Source organism: Dendropsophus ebraccatus, chromosome 5 (assembly GCF_027789765.1).
Source record: "Dendropsophus ebraccatus isolate aDenEbr1 chromosome 5, aDenEbr1.pat, whole genome shotgun sequence".
Classification (NCBI taxonomy): domain Eukaryota; kingdom Metazoa; phylum Chordata; class Amphibia; order Anura; family Hylidae; genus Dendropsophus; species Dendropsophus ebraccatus.
In genome coordinates, this window is record NC_091458.1 from 24,694,837 (window position 1) to 24,712,975 (window position 18,139).

An 18,139-nucleotide genomic window follows, 5' to 3' on the forward strand; every position below is an offset into this window, starting at 1 on the left:
TTACTGTGGATTTAGCTTAATGCGTCTTGATAAAACAGGCTTGACACTGTAAGCTATTTCCCCTATATTGTAACCTGTGCAGCTAAATGCCCTGGCTGCGGCTGTCACACCTAATGGCTGCTCTATTATAAGTTCTCTGAAAGGTATTAGCAGAAGAGGCGGCACAATCTTATACAATTACTGTAGTGTGGGTTACTATGTGTTACTATGCTGCCTCATTTTATCACCAGCAAAAATAGTATAAATCAGGGGAAGAAAACAAGGAGTATATAGAGAATACATGTGGACTGACCAGGCCGTATAGATATCAAAGTTAATGGGATACTCCAAAGAAAAAAATTTCTTTCAAAGCTGGTATCAAAATTATACAGATTTGTAATTTGCATCTATTTAAAAAATGTCACTACTTATCAGCTGCTGTATGTCCTGCAGGAAGTGGTGTATTATTTCCAGAGTGACACAGTGCTCTCTGCTGCCATCTCTGTCCATATCAGGGACTGTCCAGAGCAGGAGGAAATCCCCATAGAAAACCTCTCTTGCTCTGGACAGAGGTGGCAGCAGAGAGCACTGTGTCAGACTGGAAAGAATACACCACTTCCTGCAGGACATACAGCAGCTGATACGTACTTGAAGACTGGAAATTTAAATAAAAGTAATTTACAAATCTATATAATTTTCTGATACCAGTTTATTTAATATATAAAAAAAATTATTTGGAGAACCCCTTGAAATCTTAACTGCAGCCATAAAGGGGAAATATATATATATAATTAGCCCATAGCCAAAGGTAGTGCTCCACCTCAACACATAGGCAGCTAAGTGTTTTTTACTCAATTACCCCCCCTCCAAATAAATAAAATTATTATTGTCGTTGTTGTTATATAGATGTTAACTGTTACTTTTTTTTCCTCTCCCCTGCACACTTTCAGGGAATGGCGTTCACCCTTGAAGAAAGGCTCCAGCTTGGTATTCACGGCCTTCTCCCTCCATGTTTCCTGAGCCAAGATGTTCAAGTGCTTCGAGTCATGAAGAGTTATGAGACCAAGTCCAGCGATCTAGACAAGTATGTTGTATTTTGTTATGTTGTATTATGTTGTTCTTTATATCAGAGTAAAAAAAATATATATATATATATTATACATCTAGTAATACCTCGGTTTTCGAAAGCTTTGGAACTCGAACTGCTTGGTATTTGAACGAAAATTTACCCAGAAGTAGTGTTTGGAATTCGAACTTTGCTCGGTTTTTGAACGTTTTTCGAACGTTTTTGCGAGCGTGGATGGTGGGTTGTACCTGGCGAGTTAAGCAGTGGTGAGGCTTCACATACAGTACAGTTCTGTATAAGACTGCTGGAGTGCATATACAGTGCAGTAGTAGTACAGGCAGTGCACCACCATCTCCCATACATTACAGTGCTTGGATGGGGGGGACGCTATACACTAAAGGATGGGTGAGGAGTTGGTGACTACTGTACTATAATTGCTGGTTCTGATGAACATTTCTTATGTGTAATGTCCTGTATAGTATAGTGCTGTTCTGTACTGTACTGTAGTGATTATACTGAGCACTTATCAGTGTAATAAATGAGTATTGTAGGTAATTATTGGTGGCTGCTGGAACCAATTAATCACATTTACATTATTTCCTATGGGAAGACACTGCTTGGTTCTCAAACTGCCTTCCAGAACCAATTAAGTTCTGGAACCAAGGTACCACTGTGTGTATATATGTGTATAATATATATATTATATCTTATATATATATATATATTATATATTATATCTTATATATATATATATTATACATTATATCTTGCATATTTGCAGGGGCGTAGCTAGGATTCACGGGGCCACATAGCAAAAAACTGTAAGGGCCCCCCTCCCCTATGCACAACACAAAGCACTGCATATATATACATCGGTGATGTGCCAAAAAAAAAAAAAAAATCTCTTTTGGCCAGAGGCAGTCACAAGAGTGACTGGCAGAGCAGAGAGCCAATGGCTGCTTGCTCTGTCAGTCCACTGTATTTAACTATAAGGGCCCATTTGGAGCCATATTGGTTAAATACATATATGCAGGAGCAGACTACCTTTTGCCTAACCCCTTATGTACTGCAGTGTGTAAGTGACTCAAAGTTCAGAAGACAAGGTGTTCTCTGCTTTACTGGTCCTGCACTGATAACCCCTGACCTCTGCAGGGGGCTCTGCACATTTTCTTACTTGATTGCAGCAGCCTGAGAACAGAGGTCGGGGGTTATCAGAGCAGTGAAGCAGAGATCTTTGTCTTCTGCTTGTTAACCCTTTTTTTGTGTTGCAGCATGTAAGTAAACATTGGGTCACTTACACACTGCAGTACATAAGGGGCCCCATAGCAACTGCCTACCCTGCCTTTGTGGTAGCTACGCCACTGCATATCTGATGGCTGTGGGTTTCCATCCTTTGGTTCTCCAGCTGAAGGGTATACTGGGAGCTGCGGCTTCATCATATGTTGGGAACCACTGGCCAACAAGTAGGATTCCACAAAAGTAAGAATGTAAACAGCCCTTCCTGCCCCCCCCCCCACCTAGGGTTTCTATACTATCTATAGCGGATAAGGTGTCACTTCGTCTCATCCATCAGCTCATTCTCCTGACTTGTCCTTTCTTTTACCCCTCAGATACATCATCCTGATGACCTTACAAGACAGGAATGAGAAGCTCTTCTATCGCGTGCTGACTTCAGACATCGAGCGCTTCATGCCCATAGTGTACACCCCCACCGTGGGCCTGGCATGTCAGCAGTATGGCCTGGCTTTCCGAAGACCGCGGTGAGTCATGTTTTATTGATTCCTATCCAAGCCATACATACGGTACAAACAGTACAGCCAGTGTTCCTGTAGTCAGAGATGGCGGACACCTGCAGGAATATGCAGGTGAGGGAATATTTATCCAGCATAGTTTACATTCCATGCAGGAGGCTGGAGAATAAATGGCCATTATGGCTCTGACAGTGTATGCAGGCACGGAGCCAAGATGAAGAGCTATGGAAAACCTCCATGGATGTCATTTATTAAACCTCCGCTGCAGACTTTCTTAGCTTTGTTCACTGATCATGGTGTGTAAATAAGAAAATCTTGACACAGGTCACAGAGCATGCTCACAACTCTCTAGTGATATCCAGACTGCAGGTTTCTATGGTCAGTGTGGGAACAGGGAAGGTATTTCTCACTCCCCGGTGTCTCCCTTCCACTTACCTAATACCTTTTTACCTGGTGGATTGATACTATAGTCATGATCATAGCATACTAGAATGGCCATGATTGCCATCCATCTAGACATGCCAATAATGGTCCCTGCACAAAGCATGCCCACAACTTACTACTGTCATAGCCAGAATGGCCATTATCTATCTATCTATCTATCTATCTATCTATCTATCTATCTATTTAGACTGCCATGAATGCCATCCCCTTAGGGTCCTATTACACGGAGCAACTTTTAACGATTAACGACAAACAATCGCAAATGAGATTTTGTTTATAGTTAACTTGAAATCGTTAACCATATTACACAGAACGATAATCATTAGTTTCGATTGTTACTATGATCGTTATTGCGATGGTTACTATGATCGTTTACTCCTTCTGATCCCAGCAAAACAACGAACAACGTGCAATTACACGGAACGATTAGTGAAAAAATTTGAAACTTGAGCGAACGAATGTGGAATTAAAGCGAACGATTAACGATCATTTTAGGTTCAGATCTAAATCAAAGATCAACAACATACGAACTATTTTTCGATCGTTGCCTGCAATTAGACAGAACGATTATCGTTTAAATTCAAACGATTTAACGATTTTTCGCACGATAATCGTCCCGTGTAATAGAGCTCTTAGGCATCCTAATTATTGTCCCTGCACAAAGCATGCCCACAACTCTCTAGTATCATAGCATCATAGGTTACCAGAATGGCCATGATTTCCATCCACCTACACATCCCAATAATGGTCCTTGTAATTTGAATCCATTGTATGATCTATAGGCAATAATGAAGCTATGAAACAGTCAGGACACAATGAGGGAGATTTATCAAACATGGAGTAAAGTGAAACTGGCTCAGTTGCCTCTAGCAACCAATCAGATTCCACCTTTCATTCCTCACAGACTCTTTGGAAAATGAAAGGTGGAAGCTGATTGGTTGCTAGGGGCAACTGAGCCAGTTTCACTTTACACCATGTTTGATAAATCTTCCCTATTATATCCATATAAATCAGCGAATGGAAAAATCCACAAAACCTTCAGAAGAATTTACTGTTCAGGAAATACCCTGGTGGGATCTTCATTGTATATTTCACTATAGTGTCAGGTTTTAATGTTTTCATGGTCTCCACAGAGACGGGGAATCCCACCCTGTCATTTCCTTCTCCTTATTACCCGCTCCATCCTGGACTTCCACATGACAAAGGATTGAGGTGATTATTCTAGATGAACTTGATGATGAAGTTCAGGTGACGGCCACAACATCTCCTTTTATCTGAATTCCATCGCCAGAGTCCGTGCCAAGTCTTCTATAAGAAACATACATGTAAAGGCGTGATGTGTTGTGTCCTCGTGGGAAGGAAACGGTCATGGGCCTGGACTTCCTACCATGGCCGACTTCTTGATCTTGTGTTCAGAGCAGTAAACTGGGTTCAGATAAGGTCATACGATTAGGACTTCCACTATGCTGAATAGGACTTTCAGATCAGAGTGTTTTTGGTCTTTAGATTGGTGGATTTTGTCCATATTTCGACATTTAAAGGAACACTCCAGTCCAAGTAGTAGCTGATGTCGCCATGATTTTTCTAAATTTTTAATCATGTCAGCCATATACTATCTTCTACTTCTTACATAGATGTGATATGGACTATGAACACAATAAAGCTCCCCCCACTGGTGGGAAAATAACAATCCCAGGTGACCTTGTAAAGAACAACTTGGGTTGTCTTTAATGGCGATATTCGCATTTTAAGTAATTTTTTTTACATTTATTTAGTGCTTTTATGGGCAGAATTTGCAGCTTTGCGCAATCTGTGTCTGTCTGAGAGATATTTCCCTGCAGCGGCCACTGCAGGCGAAATGTGGTATTACATGGCGGTCATTGAGTTTCTAATACTGTCTGTAGTTAACTTGAGTCCACCATAGCAGCTATCTATTCTGCTTCAATACGAGAGATCCCAAGTGGATGAACCCCTCATCTATAGTATACAAATACTCTAATAAATCACATGTGATCATGACAACCCTTTAATTCCAGACACTAGTGGATATTCACCTACATTGTTTTTTTAAAGGTTACTATAATTAAAGGGATTGTCTAGGTTTAGAATAACATGGGCGCTCTTACAGAAACTGCATCACTTTTTTTCCCTTATTTTGGGTCTGGGGTTTGTAGCTCTGTTCCATTAAAGTGAATGGAGCTGAATTGTAATACCACACACAACCTGAGGACAGGGGTAGCGCTGTTTTTGCAAGAAATTAGCTGTGGTTTTTGTAAGCCTGGACAACTCCTTTTAAATAAATAAATAAATCAATTGAATGTTTAACGTTTTATTTTCTTATTTTAAAATTTCCTTCCATCTTGCTTTAAGCTGGCCATACACATTAGACAAATATTAGCCTATCCTGTCGATTATCTAAAGTGTATGGTGGCAAGACAACCATCCTTAGTGCAGTTATTGATCCATGTAAAGACTCTTTACACAGACCCTGACCTAGATCAGCGCTCATATCTGGCATGGGTCTGCCCATCTAATAAGACCCTGGAGATTATAGGTTCTCTGTACTCTTGTTGGAGCTTTCTTCCATATCAAAGACACCAGATTGACACAAAGGCACGAATCTAATATAGTTACAGTATACTGTCATATGTGTCATGTGCGTGGGTGACTTCTGCGGTAAATGTACCTCAGTGTGCAGCCATTTCACAGAGCAGAGGCCGATTGATCCGAGCAGGGGGCGCCTGTTACCATCTCGCTCATGGTCTTCAGATGATTCGGGACTAATAAGGTCCTGGCTGCCGCTGATCTACTTGGCACACATTCTTGCTCCCTGGCGCTTCCCATAATTAATCTTTGTGTGCGGTGAAGAATCAGAGCTGGGTGACGGCCTTCTGTGTCGTCTCTGCTCAGCACACTTCTCCACTTATCCTCACCCTATTTGTTTTTGCCAATTATAACTTTAATGATAGTGCCAATAGGCATAGGGGATGCTTTGGGCAAAAACAATCCACGATCATTTTACAATATTAAAGGAGGAGTCCGGCGAAAAGTTTTTTTTTATAATTGTAAATTTTTATTAATTTTTCAACAAAATATACAAACAGTCTGACAGACTAGATAGGTCATAAAGATTTCCATGGAACCATTGTAGTAGGACCGAACATAAAAGGCACTTAACAGAGTCCAACTAGAGTACCTGAACGAAGGAGAGATATACATTTTTTAATACCATTACCGGTCCCCTAGAGCCTAATTGGAACATATAACGTTAATAGTTGCCTAAGGAAGTTCCAAGGTAAAAAGAAAAAAGGAACTACTTAGCAATCCAGCCTTTTTCAAGGACATAGGACAAACAAAGACATAACATTGAAAGGGGAAGGGGGAAACAGTGGGCAAGAAAGGTAGGGGAAGAGAGGGGGATCTAGGATATACCGCTGGTGGATGCTGAAGGAGAGCTGTAGGAATCCCAAGGAGCCCAAACCTGGTCAAAGGCCTCCATTTTATTGTTTAAAGATGCCGTAAGGCGCTCCAGGGAGCGTAGCTCCCTAATCCTCGCCCGGAAGTGTTGGATAGAGGGGGGGGGGGGGGGTCTGCTTCCAGCATTTAGCGATCAAAGACTTTGCAGCCGTTAGTAAGACCAGTAGTAACTTGGCTTGCTTTTTACGGAGGGTCTTAGGGAATAAGTTGAGCAAACAGAGGCTTGGCTCACAGGGGATATTCATTCCTAGGACCGCTGATGATATAGCACAGACCTCAGTCCAGAAGGGCCGCACAAGCTCACACTCCCAGAAAATATGAAATTGGGAGCCCAGCTCTCTGGTACACCTCCAGCATAGTGGGGAGACTGAGGCATTAAGCTTATGGAGCAGCTCTGGTGTGTGGTACCAAAACATCATCACCTTGTAATGGGACTCTTTATACGTGGTACATATCGAGGAAGTAGCAGCCCGATCCCAAATGACAGTCCAACATTCCGGAGACAGCGTCCGTCCCAGCAGGGACTCCCACCTAGTCATATATGAGTGTCTCACCTGAACATCCCCAGCGGGCGAACCCAGAATGCGATAGATATCGGAGATAAGACCAGAGGTCGAAGTCCCCCTTCTGACTAGTTGCTCGAAAGCAGACGGCTTAGAGACCGTAAGGGACCCCAGGCGAGACACCATGAAATGACGAAGCTGGAGGTAAGTGAAACTCTCTGATGATGGGAGGGCGTGCTTGTCCATAAGCTTGGCAAATGGAAAGAGAGTGTGAATCAGGGGGTCGACAATGTCAGCAAATTGGAAGAGGTTCTTCGAACCCCAAAGCCTTACAGTTTGAGATTGGAGACCTGGAAGAAAATCAGGGAAAAGTAAGACGGAGTTTAGGGGGGAAGCTGGGGAGGTCAACCCAAACCTGGCATTACAAGAAGACCAAATATGGAGAGTGAAACGTATAGGGCCCAATAGGGAAAGATGAGAGAAACTGGGTGGCGTGGAGTGCCATAAAAAGGAGTTAGGGTGATATGGGGCCAGCCATATCTTTTCTATTTCTGTCCATTTCTTGTAAGCCAAATATCTGGACCACGCCTGGATTTGGCGTAAGTGGGAGGCCCAGTAATAATGGAGGAGATTTGGGACCGCCAGACCCCCTTGGAATCTGCTACTCATCATGACAGAGCTGGGTATACGGTGTCTCTTAGAGGCCCAAATAAACTTAAATATAGCCCTTTGAAGGCTTCTAAGTTCGCAAAGGGGGATACGGACTGGAAGTGTTTCAAAATGATACAGAAGTTTTGGCAAGATAGTCATCTTCACGGCCGCCACCCTTCCGACCAAAGAAATATAGTGTGCGGTCCACTTGGACATAAGAGCCCGTACTTCCCGAAAAAGTGTGGGGTAGTTGGCAGAATACAGTGTGGAATAGTTGGGGGTGAGGCGGACACCTAAGTATTTAATGGAGGACAGAGTCCACTTAAATTTAAAGTTGGAGCTAAGCTGGGTGACCAGAGGCCCAGACAAATTTAAGGGCATAGCCTCTGACTTAGAGGTATTAACCTTGTATCCCGATAAGCGGCCATAATTAGTTAGTAACGCTCGAAGATTTGGCAAGGAAGTGAGCGGGTGAGACAGGGTGAGGAGAACATCGTCTGCAAACAACATAATTTTAAATTCTTTCCCTCTTACCGAGAACCCTCTAATGTCAGGACAATTTCGGATCGCAGCCGCCAGGGGCTCTATGCATAAAACAAAAAGTAAAGGGGACAAAGGGCATCCCTGGCGGGTACCATTCGAAAGAGGGAAGGTCTCAGACATCATATGGGGAAATTTGAGTGCTGCCGTGGGGCGTGAGTACAATGCTTGTATCGCTGTCATGAAAGAGCCAGTGAAGCCAAAGCACTTCAAGGTCTCGAACATAAAGGACCACCCAAGGCGGTCAAACGCTTTTTCGGCGTCGAGGCTCAACATGAGAGCACTTTCCTCCTGCTGGTTAATCACATCAATAAGGTCAATGGCTCTCCTCGTGTTGTCCCCACCCTGCCTCCCCGGTACAAAGCCCACCTGGTCCGCGTTAATAAGGGAGGGCAGCCAATAGCCCAATCTAGTGGCCAATATTTTGGTGAATATTTTATAATCAGAGTTCAGGAGGGCTATGGGCCTATAATTTGCACAGTCCATGGTGTCTTTGCCAGGTTTGGGGATAAGAGTGATGAAAGAATGAGACATGGAAGTAGGGATAGGAGAGCCCTGTAGGAAGGAATTGAACAGTGAAAGTATTTTAGGGGAGAGTTCTGAGGAGAAAGTTTTGTAGTAGAGGTAAGAGAACCCATCTGGTCCAGGGGCCCGCCCCTTTGGGAGGGATTTAAGAACATCTGTAAGTTCTTCCGCTGTGATCGGAGCATTTAGTTCCTCAAGTGCCTCAGCAGTCAAAGACGGAAGGCCACACTCAACAAGGAACTCCGAGAGACAACGGGCACGGGCCTCGGGATCCGAGGGTAAGGAAGACGGAAGAGAATAGAGTTTAGAATAGTATTGGAGGAAAATAGAGGAGATGTCAGAAGGATGGTATCTCAGGGTCCCTGCAGAGTCCCTGAGGACCTGCGGAGATTGGGCAGCCGCGCGATCATTTAGCATCCGTGCTAGAAGGGTGTGGGCCTTATTTCCCTTCTCATAAAAGCGTTGTTTAGAGTACATAAGGAGTTTCTCTACTTTATGTAGTGAAAGCTCTTTAAGTCTGGCGCGCGCTGCCGCAAGCCTTCGCAGAACCCCCAGGGAGGGGCGCCGGGCTAGAAGGCGCTCCAGGGAGACAATGGAGGATTTGGCATTCTGAATCGCTAGCAAAGAATCCTTCTTCTGACGGGAGCTGACCGCTATACAATGGCCCCTAACTACGGCCTTATGGGCTTCCCACAGAACCCCTTCTGAAGAAACCGAACCCCCATTTTCTAAGAAGTAGTTAGAAATACTCGACTTGACGGAGTCGCGTGTAATTTGGTTTTTCAGTAGTGTCATTTAAGCGCCAATGACACTGCCTAGTAGGGGATAGAAGAGCTTTAAGTTGCACTATTACAGGGCCGTGGTCCGACCAAGAAATAGGGTCAAGGGCTGCACTCTGCAGAAGTCGGACCGTAGGTATGTTGCCAAAGAAGTAAGTCTATGCGGGAATGTAATTTATGGGGGTGAGAAAAGAAGGTGTACCCCCTCTCCGTAGGGTGATCGAGTCGCCATAGGTCATACAGCTTATGAGCACGTATAAGCTTGCGGAACTCCGTTGAAAGTTTAGCTTGATCTACCGGAGTATGTCGGCCCTGTACAGAATGTCTGTCCATCCGCTCCGAGAAGGGCAAGTTAAAGTCCCCACCCAAGATTCTAGGAGCCGGGGGATACTTTGACAGTCTATTTAAAACTCTACGGAGAAAGGGTATTTGAGATCGATTAGGGGCATAGATATTACAGAAAATAAATTGCCGGCCTTGGAGAGTCCCATCTACAATGACAAATCTCCCCCCCGGGTCCGCAAAGGAGGAGGAGACCTGAATGGGGCATGCTTGAGAAAATAAAATAGCCACTCCAGCCGTCTTATTGCCTCTGGAGGCAGAGATGACAGTGGGGAAGGAGTGACGGGTAAATCTAAAAGTGGCATCCTGATCAAAGTGTGTCTCCTGGAGGAAGGCAATGTCAGCAACGTCTCTTAACATTGGAATTGAGGCCTTTTACATTAAGGGACACACATTAACCATTGTAACGGTAGGGTGTAGCAACCATGCTAATGCAGCCACTCACCCAGTTCTGGCATCTCGATGGGAATAGTCTCCGGAACATCTCCTGCTGACGTAAGATCCTAGAAAGGGGGAGGGAGGGAAGGGAAGGACAGAAGGGAGACGCACATGGAACATCAAATAACACAAAACAAATGCAGAGTCTAACAGGAAAAAGGGCACAAGGCCCAAGACACAGGCCCAAGTGGCCCGCAACGAGGCAAGAACTATGCCAAAACAACTCCAAGGTTGTCAGCTGGCAGCCCCACGAGGAGCGAAGGAGCCACCAAAAAAGAACAGAGAACATTGGAACATACATGTGAGATGAGCAGTACACTACCACACAGCAATGTAAAAAGAAAAACATAACAGTATGCTGAGACCCAGAACATAAACAAATAAAACCCCAAATTTAGAAGGTAGGAAACAGGAAGGGAAAACGGATCCGGAGCCACTTGGTAGGCCCTCTCAGCTCACGGGATCAGGAGGGGAGCGAGAACCCTCAGAGCGGGGGCGGCGCCTCTTCTGGCTAGAGGACTGCCAGACTGGAGGTGGGGGGGGGAGGCGGGGGAGCAACAGTCCAATCAGAGATTTTCGGGATGGGCAGATCTAGAGCATCACAAAACGCAGGTAAATCAGCTAAGGTGCGGAGCATCACGGAACGTCCACCCCTTCTAGCCGTGAGGCCAAAAGGAAAGTTCCATCTATACGGCGTGTCATGATCCCGGAGAATAGACAGCAGTGGCCTCAAGATCCGGCGCTTCTGTAGGGTGATCCAAGAGAGGTCAGGAAAGAGTTGTATTTGGGCCCCGTCAAAGTCCAGGTCCCGAAGCGAACGGGCTTTGGCCATAATACTTTCCTTCAGCGTGTAGTCATGTAGGCAGCAGATTACATCCCTCGGAGCACCGGTTGTAGGTTTGGGCTTTAAGGCCCGGTGAGCTCTATCAAACTTAATTTCCGGCGAAAAGTTTTATTAAAGTATTGTATTGCCCCCCAAAAGTTATACAAATTACCAATATACACTACTTATGGGAAATGCTTATAAAGTGCTTTTTTCCCTGCACTTACTACTGCATCAAAGCTTCACTTCCTGGATAACATGGTGATGTCACTTCCTGGATAACATGGTGATGTCACTTCCTGGATAACATGGTGATGCCACTTCCTGGATAACATGGTGATGTCACGACTCGACTCCCAGAGCTGTGCGGGCTGTGGCTGCTGGAGAGGATGATGGCAGAGGGATGCTCTGTGTCCCTCCAGTGCCCTGTGTCCCTCAGTGTCCCCCTGCCATCATTCTCTCCAGCAGCCACAGCCCGCACAGCTCTGGGAGTCGGGTTGTGACATCACCCTTTTATCCAGGAAGTGACATCACCCTTTTATCCGGGAAGTGACATCACCCTTTTATCCAGGAAGTGACATCACCGTGTTATCCAGGAAGTGAAGCCTTGATGCAGTAGTAAGTGCAGGGAAAAAAGCACTTTAAGCGTTTCCCGTAAAAAGTGTATATTAGTAATTTGTATAACTTTTGGGGGGCAATACAATACTTTAATAAAAAGTTTTGCCAGACTTCTCCTTTAAATTTTTTTACGGAAAAAAGAACATGACATGTTCCTACTTCGTCTGCATAGCATCGTCTGTCATTTGACATTGGCAAAAAAAATTGGTGGTAGTGTCTCTTCGGTTGGTGGTTGTTGGGCACCATGCAGGAAACCTGATGGACCCTATTAGGTCAATGAGGACCAATGGGGCACTGGTATGATACGAAGAGCCAGACTTTGGACTCACAGCAGCTTCCTGGTCACAGAAATAGGCCTAAAGGGGTAAGAAATAGGCTTAAAGGGGTTATCCAGTGCTACAAAACATGGCCAATTTTGCACCACTCTTGTCTGCAGATTGGATGGGGTTTGAAACTCCATTCCATTGATGTAAATGAAGCTTAATTGCAAACCGCACCTGACCTAGAGACAAGAGTGGGGCAAAAGTGGCCATGTTTTTAAAGTGCTGGATAACCTCTTTAAAAGGGAAGAAAGTACACCAAAATTACACTATTTTCACATGGATAGTGATGAGTATTATTCCAAAGCTTTCGTTTTTTTTTTTGTTTTTTTTTTTTTTCCATGGGATAACCCCTTTAACAAGATGGGACAGTTTAAAGGGGTTATCCAGGAATAGAAAAATATAGCTACTTTCTTGCAAAAACAGTGCCAGCCCTGTCCTCGGGTTGTGTGTGGTATTACAATTCAGATCCATTCACTGCAATGGAAATGAGCAGCAATACCGCACCCAAACTGAGGACAGAGGGGTGCTGTCTAAGCTTGGATAATCCCTTTAAGTGGGACAACCCCTATAACTAGTGATTAGTCACAAGCAGGTTACGCATCTCTATACGAATCATCGTATAAAAATATTGTGTTTTATATCCCTGACAACCCATGTGTTTCCCATACGTTATGTTGGCTTGTCCCATTATTCTTTGAGGGATTACATATGTTTTTATATCAAGCTGGCGCTTTAGGTCCTTGTGATTTCATTCAAGTTATTTGCTTTGGTTAATAAAATCGTCTGCCGGCGCTGCGGTGTTTATCCTGCGCTGATAATGTTCTGATGACACACCAGAGAATGACACATTCAGATATACAGACAGTATACACGGCGTTGCCCACGGCTATGTCCTCCCTTAAATAAACCTCACACGATGCAACAAAAACAAGGATATTCATTGGGGGATAATATTTATTGGTGTGAGAAATGTTCAGCTAGTGGTAGATAGACAGGCAGGGGCACAAAAGACTGGTGACCTGTCCCTCACCGCTAGGGAGAATATTCCACAGAATAAAATAAATGTGTACATATTGCCCAATGCATGTGAAAAAGGGCAATTTTTTGAGAAAAACTTAACCTTTTTGTCGGCAACTGCTATGCGTCTCCATGGTTACAGACTACATATACACCCCGTGTAGTCTGATCCTATCTGATTGCACAGACTGTAACTATGCAGACTCATAGGTCTGTACTAGGAAGTTTTTTACGTAAACTTTTTTTTTCTGTTCATGATGAGTATATGGGCCTTGCTGAACGTGTATGGCACCGTCAAGAGCAGGGCAACACTGTGATACACATTGCAGCCCTGTTCTAAGGGTTCAAAGGAAAGAGGGTTGACCTCGGGGAGATCAACCAAAATACTGCAGAGACACCATCCCGTTTTTCTCTACTCTGTGAATGTAGGATGTTGAGAAGCACTTGATGGTGTCTCTCCTGTGTTTTGGCTGATCTCCCCGAGCTGTCAACCATCATTTCTTTGAATGCACTTACTAGGCTTTGCTCCCATTAGCCAGAATCCTGCTCAACACTGATGAGGGGCAGATATCCCAAAAACCGTGCTCTGTGGATGGATGCCTTGCTTGGGAATTTCCCAAGTCCTGACATTCATGACTGTGGCTTGTTGGAAAGTGGTTTCCTTGACTGTAGACCCCCCCCTTGGCTTGGTTGTTCCTTCCCGGTAGAAGATCTGGCTAGCTCATTGATGAGTAATGTGATGGTGTCTCCGCAGTATTTTTGCACATCCGTTCTAAAGGTTGACCGTATATGCACCCCATTTCCATATGCTTTATTATGATTTGTGGATGTCATAGAGGTGGGTCCATGATTCTGAAACAGTAGGTTTGTATGCGTACATATCGTTATAGTGCAACGTGTGATGGCCTCCATTTTCACCATAGTCCCGCTTTGCATCCCGCTCTCCAGGTCACTTCCTTTCCTGTTTGGTAACTAAAGGCCCTATTCCACGGAACGATTATCGTTCATAAACTCGCTCCAACGACCGCTCGTTAACAATCACTAAATGATTTTATTTTTAGCGAACGATAACACACGTGGGAACGTGAACAATATATGTAGTGTAACGATTATTTTGCGGTCGTTACATGGTTATTTAAAACGTTTGCCGGGGTGATCATGACCATACAACACACCTACTTTTTTAAAACCTTTTTACGAACGACTGAAAGGTTTCTAATTTTACAAACTGACCAACGATTTTTTTTCGACATGCTGAAGAACAATTTTGAATGACAATATAACTTCGCCTTTGTCGTTCGCTCGTTGACACCAATTCCACGAAGCGATTATTGTTACCAAGCGGTCGTTGGAGCGAGTGTATGAACTATAATCGTTCCGTGAGTGTCCCCAGTCCTCCTTGTCACTCCCTCTAGCTGTAATCCTTGCTAAAGGGAGATGTAGTCTACCAATCATCAGGCTAACTAGGCCCTCCCTACATGACGAAGAGATGATAACCCAAACTAAAGAAGGCACTTGGCAGGTTGTTGGATGATGTTTTGGCCAATATCTTAGTGGGGGAGTGCCGTCCTTCCAGCTCCTCAGAGAACGGGACTGGTGTATTGCCCGGGTCAAGAAAAGACCACTCCCAGCCTGTGACTTGTGGCAATAAGTCACCGACAAGATGGCGGCGGTCCAGGTTAACGGGCCAACGATCAAAATATACTGACTTTCACCAGTAAGTATATTTGGGGAAAAAAAGGGGGGGAGGGAGCCATATCCGTTACTAGATATACACATATAACTTTTTGGCAGCATTAGGGATAACTTTTTTTAAATGCCGGACTACTCCTTTCAAAGAGTGTCTGAGACAAGGTTTTTAGAGACTGGTGGTTATCGTTGTACAAAGGTCTGGCTATGAGCTGTAGCACATTCTCAACCATTAGTGGCTAACACATTGCCTGACATCTCCCGACACGTTCACAAGAAAGGTTAAAGGGGTTATCCAGCGCTACAAAAACATGGCCACTTTTCCCCCTACTGTTGTCTCCAGTTCAGGTGCGGTTTGCAATTAAGCTCCATTTATGTCAATAGAACTGTGTTTCAAAACCCCACCCAAACTGGAGACAACAGTAGGGGGAAAGTGGCCATGTTTTTGTAGCGCTGGATAACCCCTTTAAAGCAGAGGGACTCTAATACAGTTGTCAGCCAAGGACCGTGCAATGTTCTAGTTTCAAAGGGAAAAAAAAATTATAAAATAAACACTATGGTGTTGAAGAATAGACATTCACGTAAAGGCACATATTTCATCATGATTTAATATCTGTTTAAATTAGCTTCATACGTTTCCTAGAACCGCAGTTTTAGTTTTTTTTCCCCTGATAGCCGAGTAATCTACAGTTCCTCACATTGACCCCCCTTGAAGATGTTTAGAGTAAAAGTAATCCCTTTAAATATTATTCTAGCAGTAGATCAGAGAAGAGAATGTGCAGAACGTCAAGCAAATGTTCAACAAAGGATCTTTGTGATCGTAGGGGAAGAAGGAGCCTTTCAACTGTGCATTTTGTAACCAGAAAAGTATGAGAACTGCCACTGACCTTCGCGATTGTCATGAAGAACGAGCAAACCCCTTCTTTTCTTTATAACACACATGAACTATATGTCTGAGAGGCGTTCAATCACACACATCTCGTGTGCTGCTTCCCAGGGGGCATTGTCATGTTTGTTCCTGGAGGACTCCATTAATAATAAAGCTTTGGTCAATGTTTCCTCATTAAATTTGAGAAGTGATGTTTTCTTGGACTGTACATCCAGAACATGTAAAGTGTCTATAGGAGACTCTTCTCTGAGCTATTATTAATATCGGTGAGCAAACTTGCCGAATGTTAAGGTTCTACTGAACACGGACACTCAGCATTTGACTTCCGGTGGCTGGTGAAGTTTGATGTAGCCCTAGGGCTTTATCCAACTTCTTCAGGCACCAAGAATCAAATGCCCAGTGTTCGGGGTTGGCAAGCTCCCTCATCACTAATTTATCAATCACTGTAAAATACGACATGGAGAGAAAGGAGCGGCTTCACATCCCACCTATGTCTGATTCTAATGCCGCTAGGCCTATTTTAAAAACCAACGCCAGGATGTTGGTATATAATTTGATCAAACCAAATTGCCACGTGCAGGTACCCTGGTTCACCTGGATACCTACGCTAACTTCACACTGTTTTGGTCAGCGACCGCCAACTCCGCAAAGTATGCACATGCAGGGAAGGGAGGCCATGGAATGGTCCTGCAACCCCAATGTCACAGGACCAAACCAAAAATGCCATACTAAAACCCAGCCGGCACCACGGGCAGATAGATAGATATCCCAGAGGAATCCAGGTTCCCTTGTTCGGGACAACCACCAATAAGCCAAAGAGTAGGTCTATGGCTGAAGGAACCCCCATATTCAACCATTCCTTTCATGACAGAGTCTGCTTTGTACCATGTAGTACTTCATCTCTCCTGCATGATGATCAATGATTAAAGGGGTTGTCCAGTGAAAATCTTTTTCTTTCAAATCAACTGGTGTCAGAAAGTTATATAGATTTGTAATTTACTTCTATTAAAAAAATCTCATGTCTTCCCATACTTATTCGCTGCTGTATGTCATGCAGGAAATGTTTTATTTGCAGTCTGACACAGTGCTCTCTGCTGACATCTCTGGCCGAGACAGGAACTCTGCCTTGGTTTTCTATGAATCCCCATAGAAAACCTCTCCTGCTCTGGACAGTTCCTGTCTCGGCCAGAGATGTCAGCAGAGAGCAGACTGTTAATAAAACGTTTCCTGCAGGACTTACAGAAGCTAATAAGTATGGGAAGACGAGATTTTTTAATAGAATTAAATTACAAATCTATATAACTTTCTGACACCAGTTGATTTAAAAGAAAATGATTTTCGCTGGACAACCCCTTTAACTGAAAATGGCTTTGCTTCATAACAAACTTTTGATTGCCCCCCCCCCCGATTGACCACAACTGTCAAGTGTAGTAATAACCTTTTTTTTTTTTTAAATACATTTTTATTCAATTTTCAGAATTTTGATTTACATACAGACTTACAAACACCCCATCTCTCGAAACAATTGGAGAGAGGGAAAGAACCAACAGTGAAATGTAACATATTCAAGATACAGGCAGTAATACATGGTGAGGAGACAGAGGTATCCGACATGTCACAGGATAACGCAAAGCAACTTAATTTAATTCACATCCGTGTCTGGATGTGATAATCCTCCAAATCTTGACCACATCACCCTTAGTTCGACAGACTCCTCCCCCCCCCTTGCTTCCCCTGTCCCATCACCCACCCTGTTTCTGAGGCACAAGGACATCTGAGGAGACCCATTGTGACCAGGTCTTCCCTGAAGTGGCTGCTAAATACGCAGGCACCCCAGAGTTCCTGCCAGATCATGCCGACAATACCACTCAGTAAGTCTGAAGGGGTACATTATGTCATGTATCTCCTGAGCTGTGTGATGGGATTCCAGAAAGGAGCGCCAGCGATCAAAAAACCCCTTAATCCCTGAATGCTTGTGCCTTTCTGCATAGACTCTATCTATGCCGAAGAGTCGTTTTAGCTGGGATATTACCATAGGGACATCTGGAGTCTTACCTGAAAGCCACTCCTGGAACAAACACCTCAATGCTACGTGTATGACTATATGTACTATGTCAGGTATCTTTACCACAGTGTCGTCCTCCGGGGGACGTAACTGATGGAAGAGAAAGGCCTGGGGGGAGTGTGATATCTCTATCTCCCAGTGTGAGTGAACATAGGCAGCTATAGCCCTCCAGTATGTTTGGGTGTGCGTACAGCTCCACACCCCGTGCCACAGGTTAGTG

At 44.1% G+C, this 18,139-nt stretch overlaps 1 protein-coding gene across 1 annotated transcript in view; it reads left to right on the top strand.

Annotated features, from left to right (window-relative positions):
• The window catches only part of ME3 (malic enzyme 3), a 128,537-nt gene that overhangs the window by 45,430 nt on the left and 64,968 nt on the right, over positions 1-18,139 (top strand). The window contains exons 3-4 of the mRNA XM_069969674.1: positions 930-1,063; positions 2,656-2,805. Coding sequence (XP_069825775.1) covers positions 930-1,063; positions 2,656-2,805 — 284 coding nt within the window. The remainder of the gene's footprint in view (positions 1-929; positions 1,064-2,655; positions 2,806-18,139) is intronic.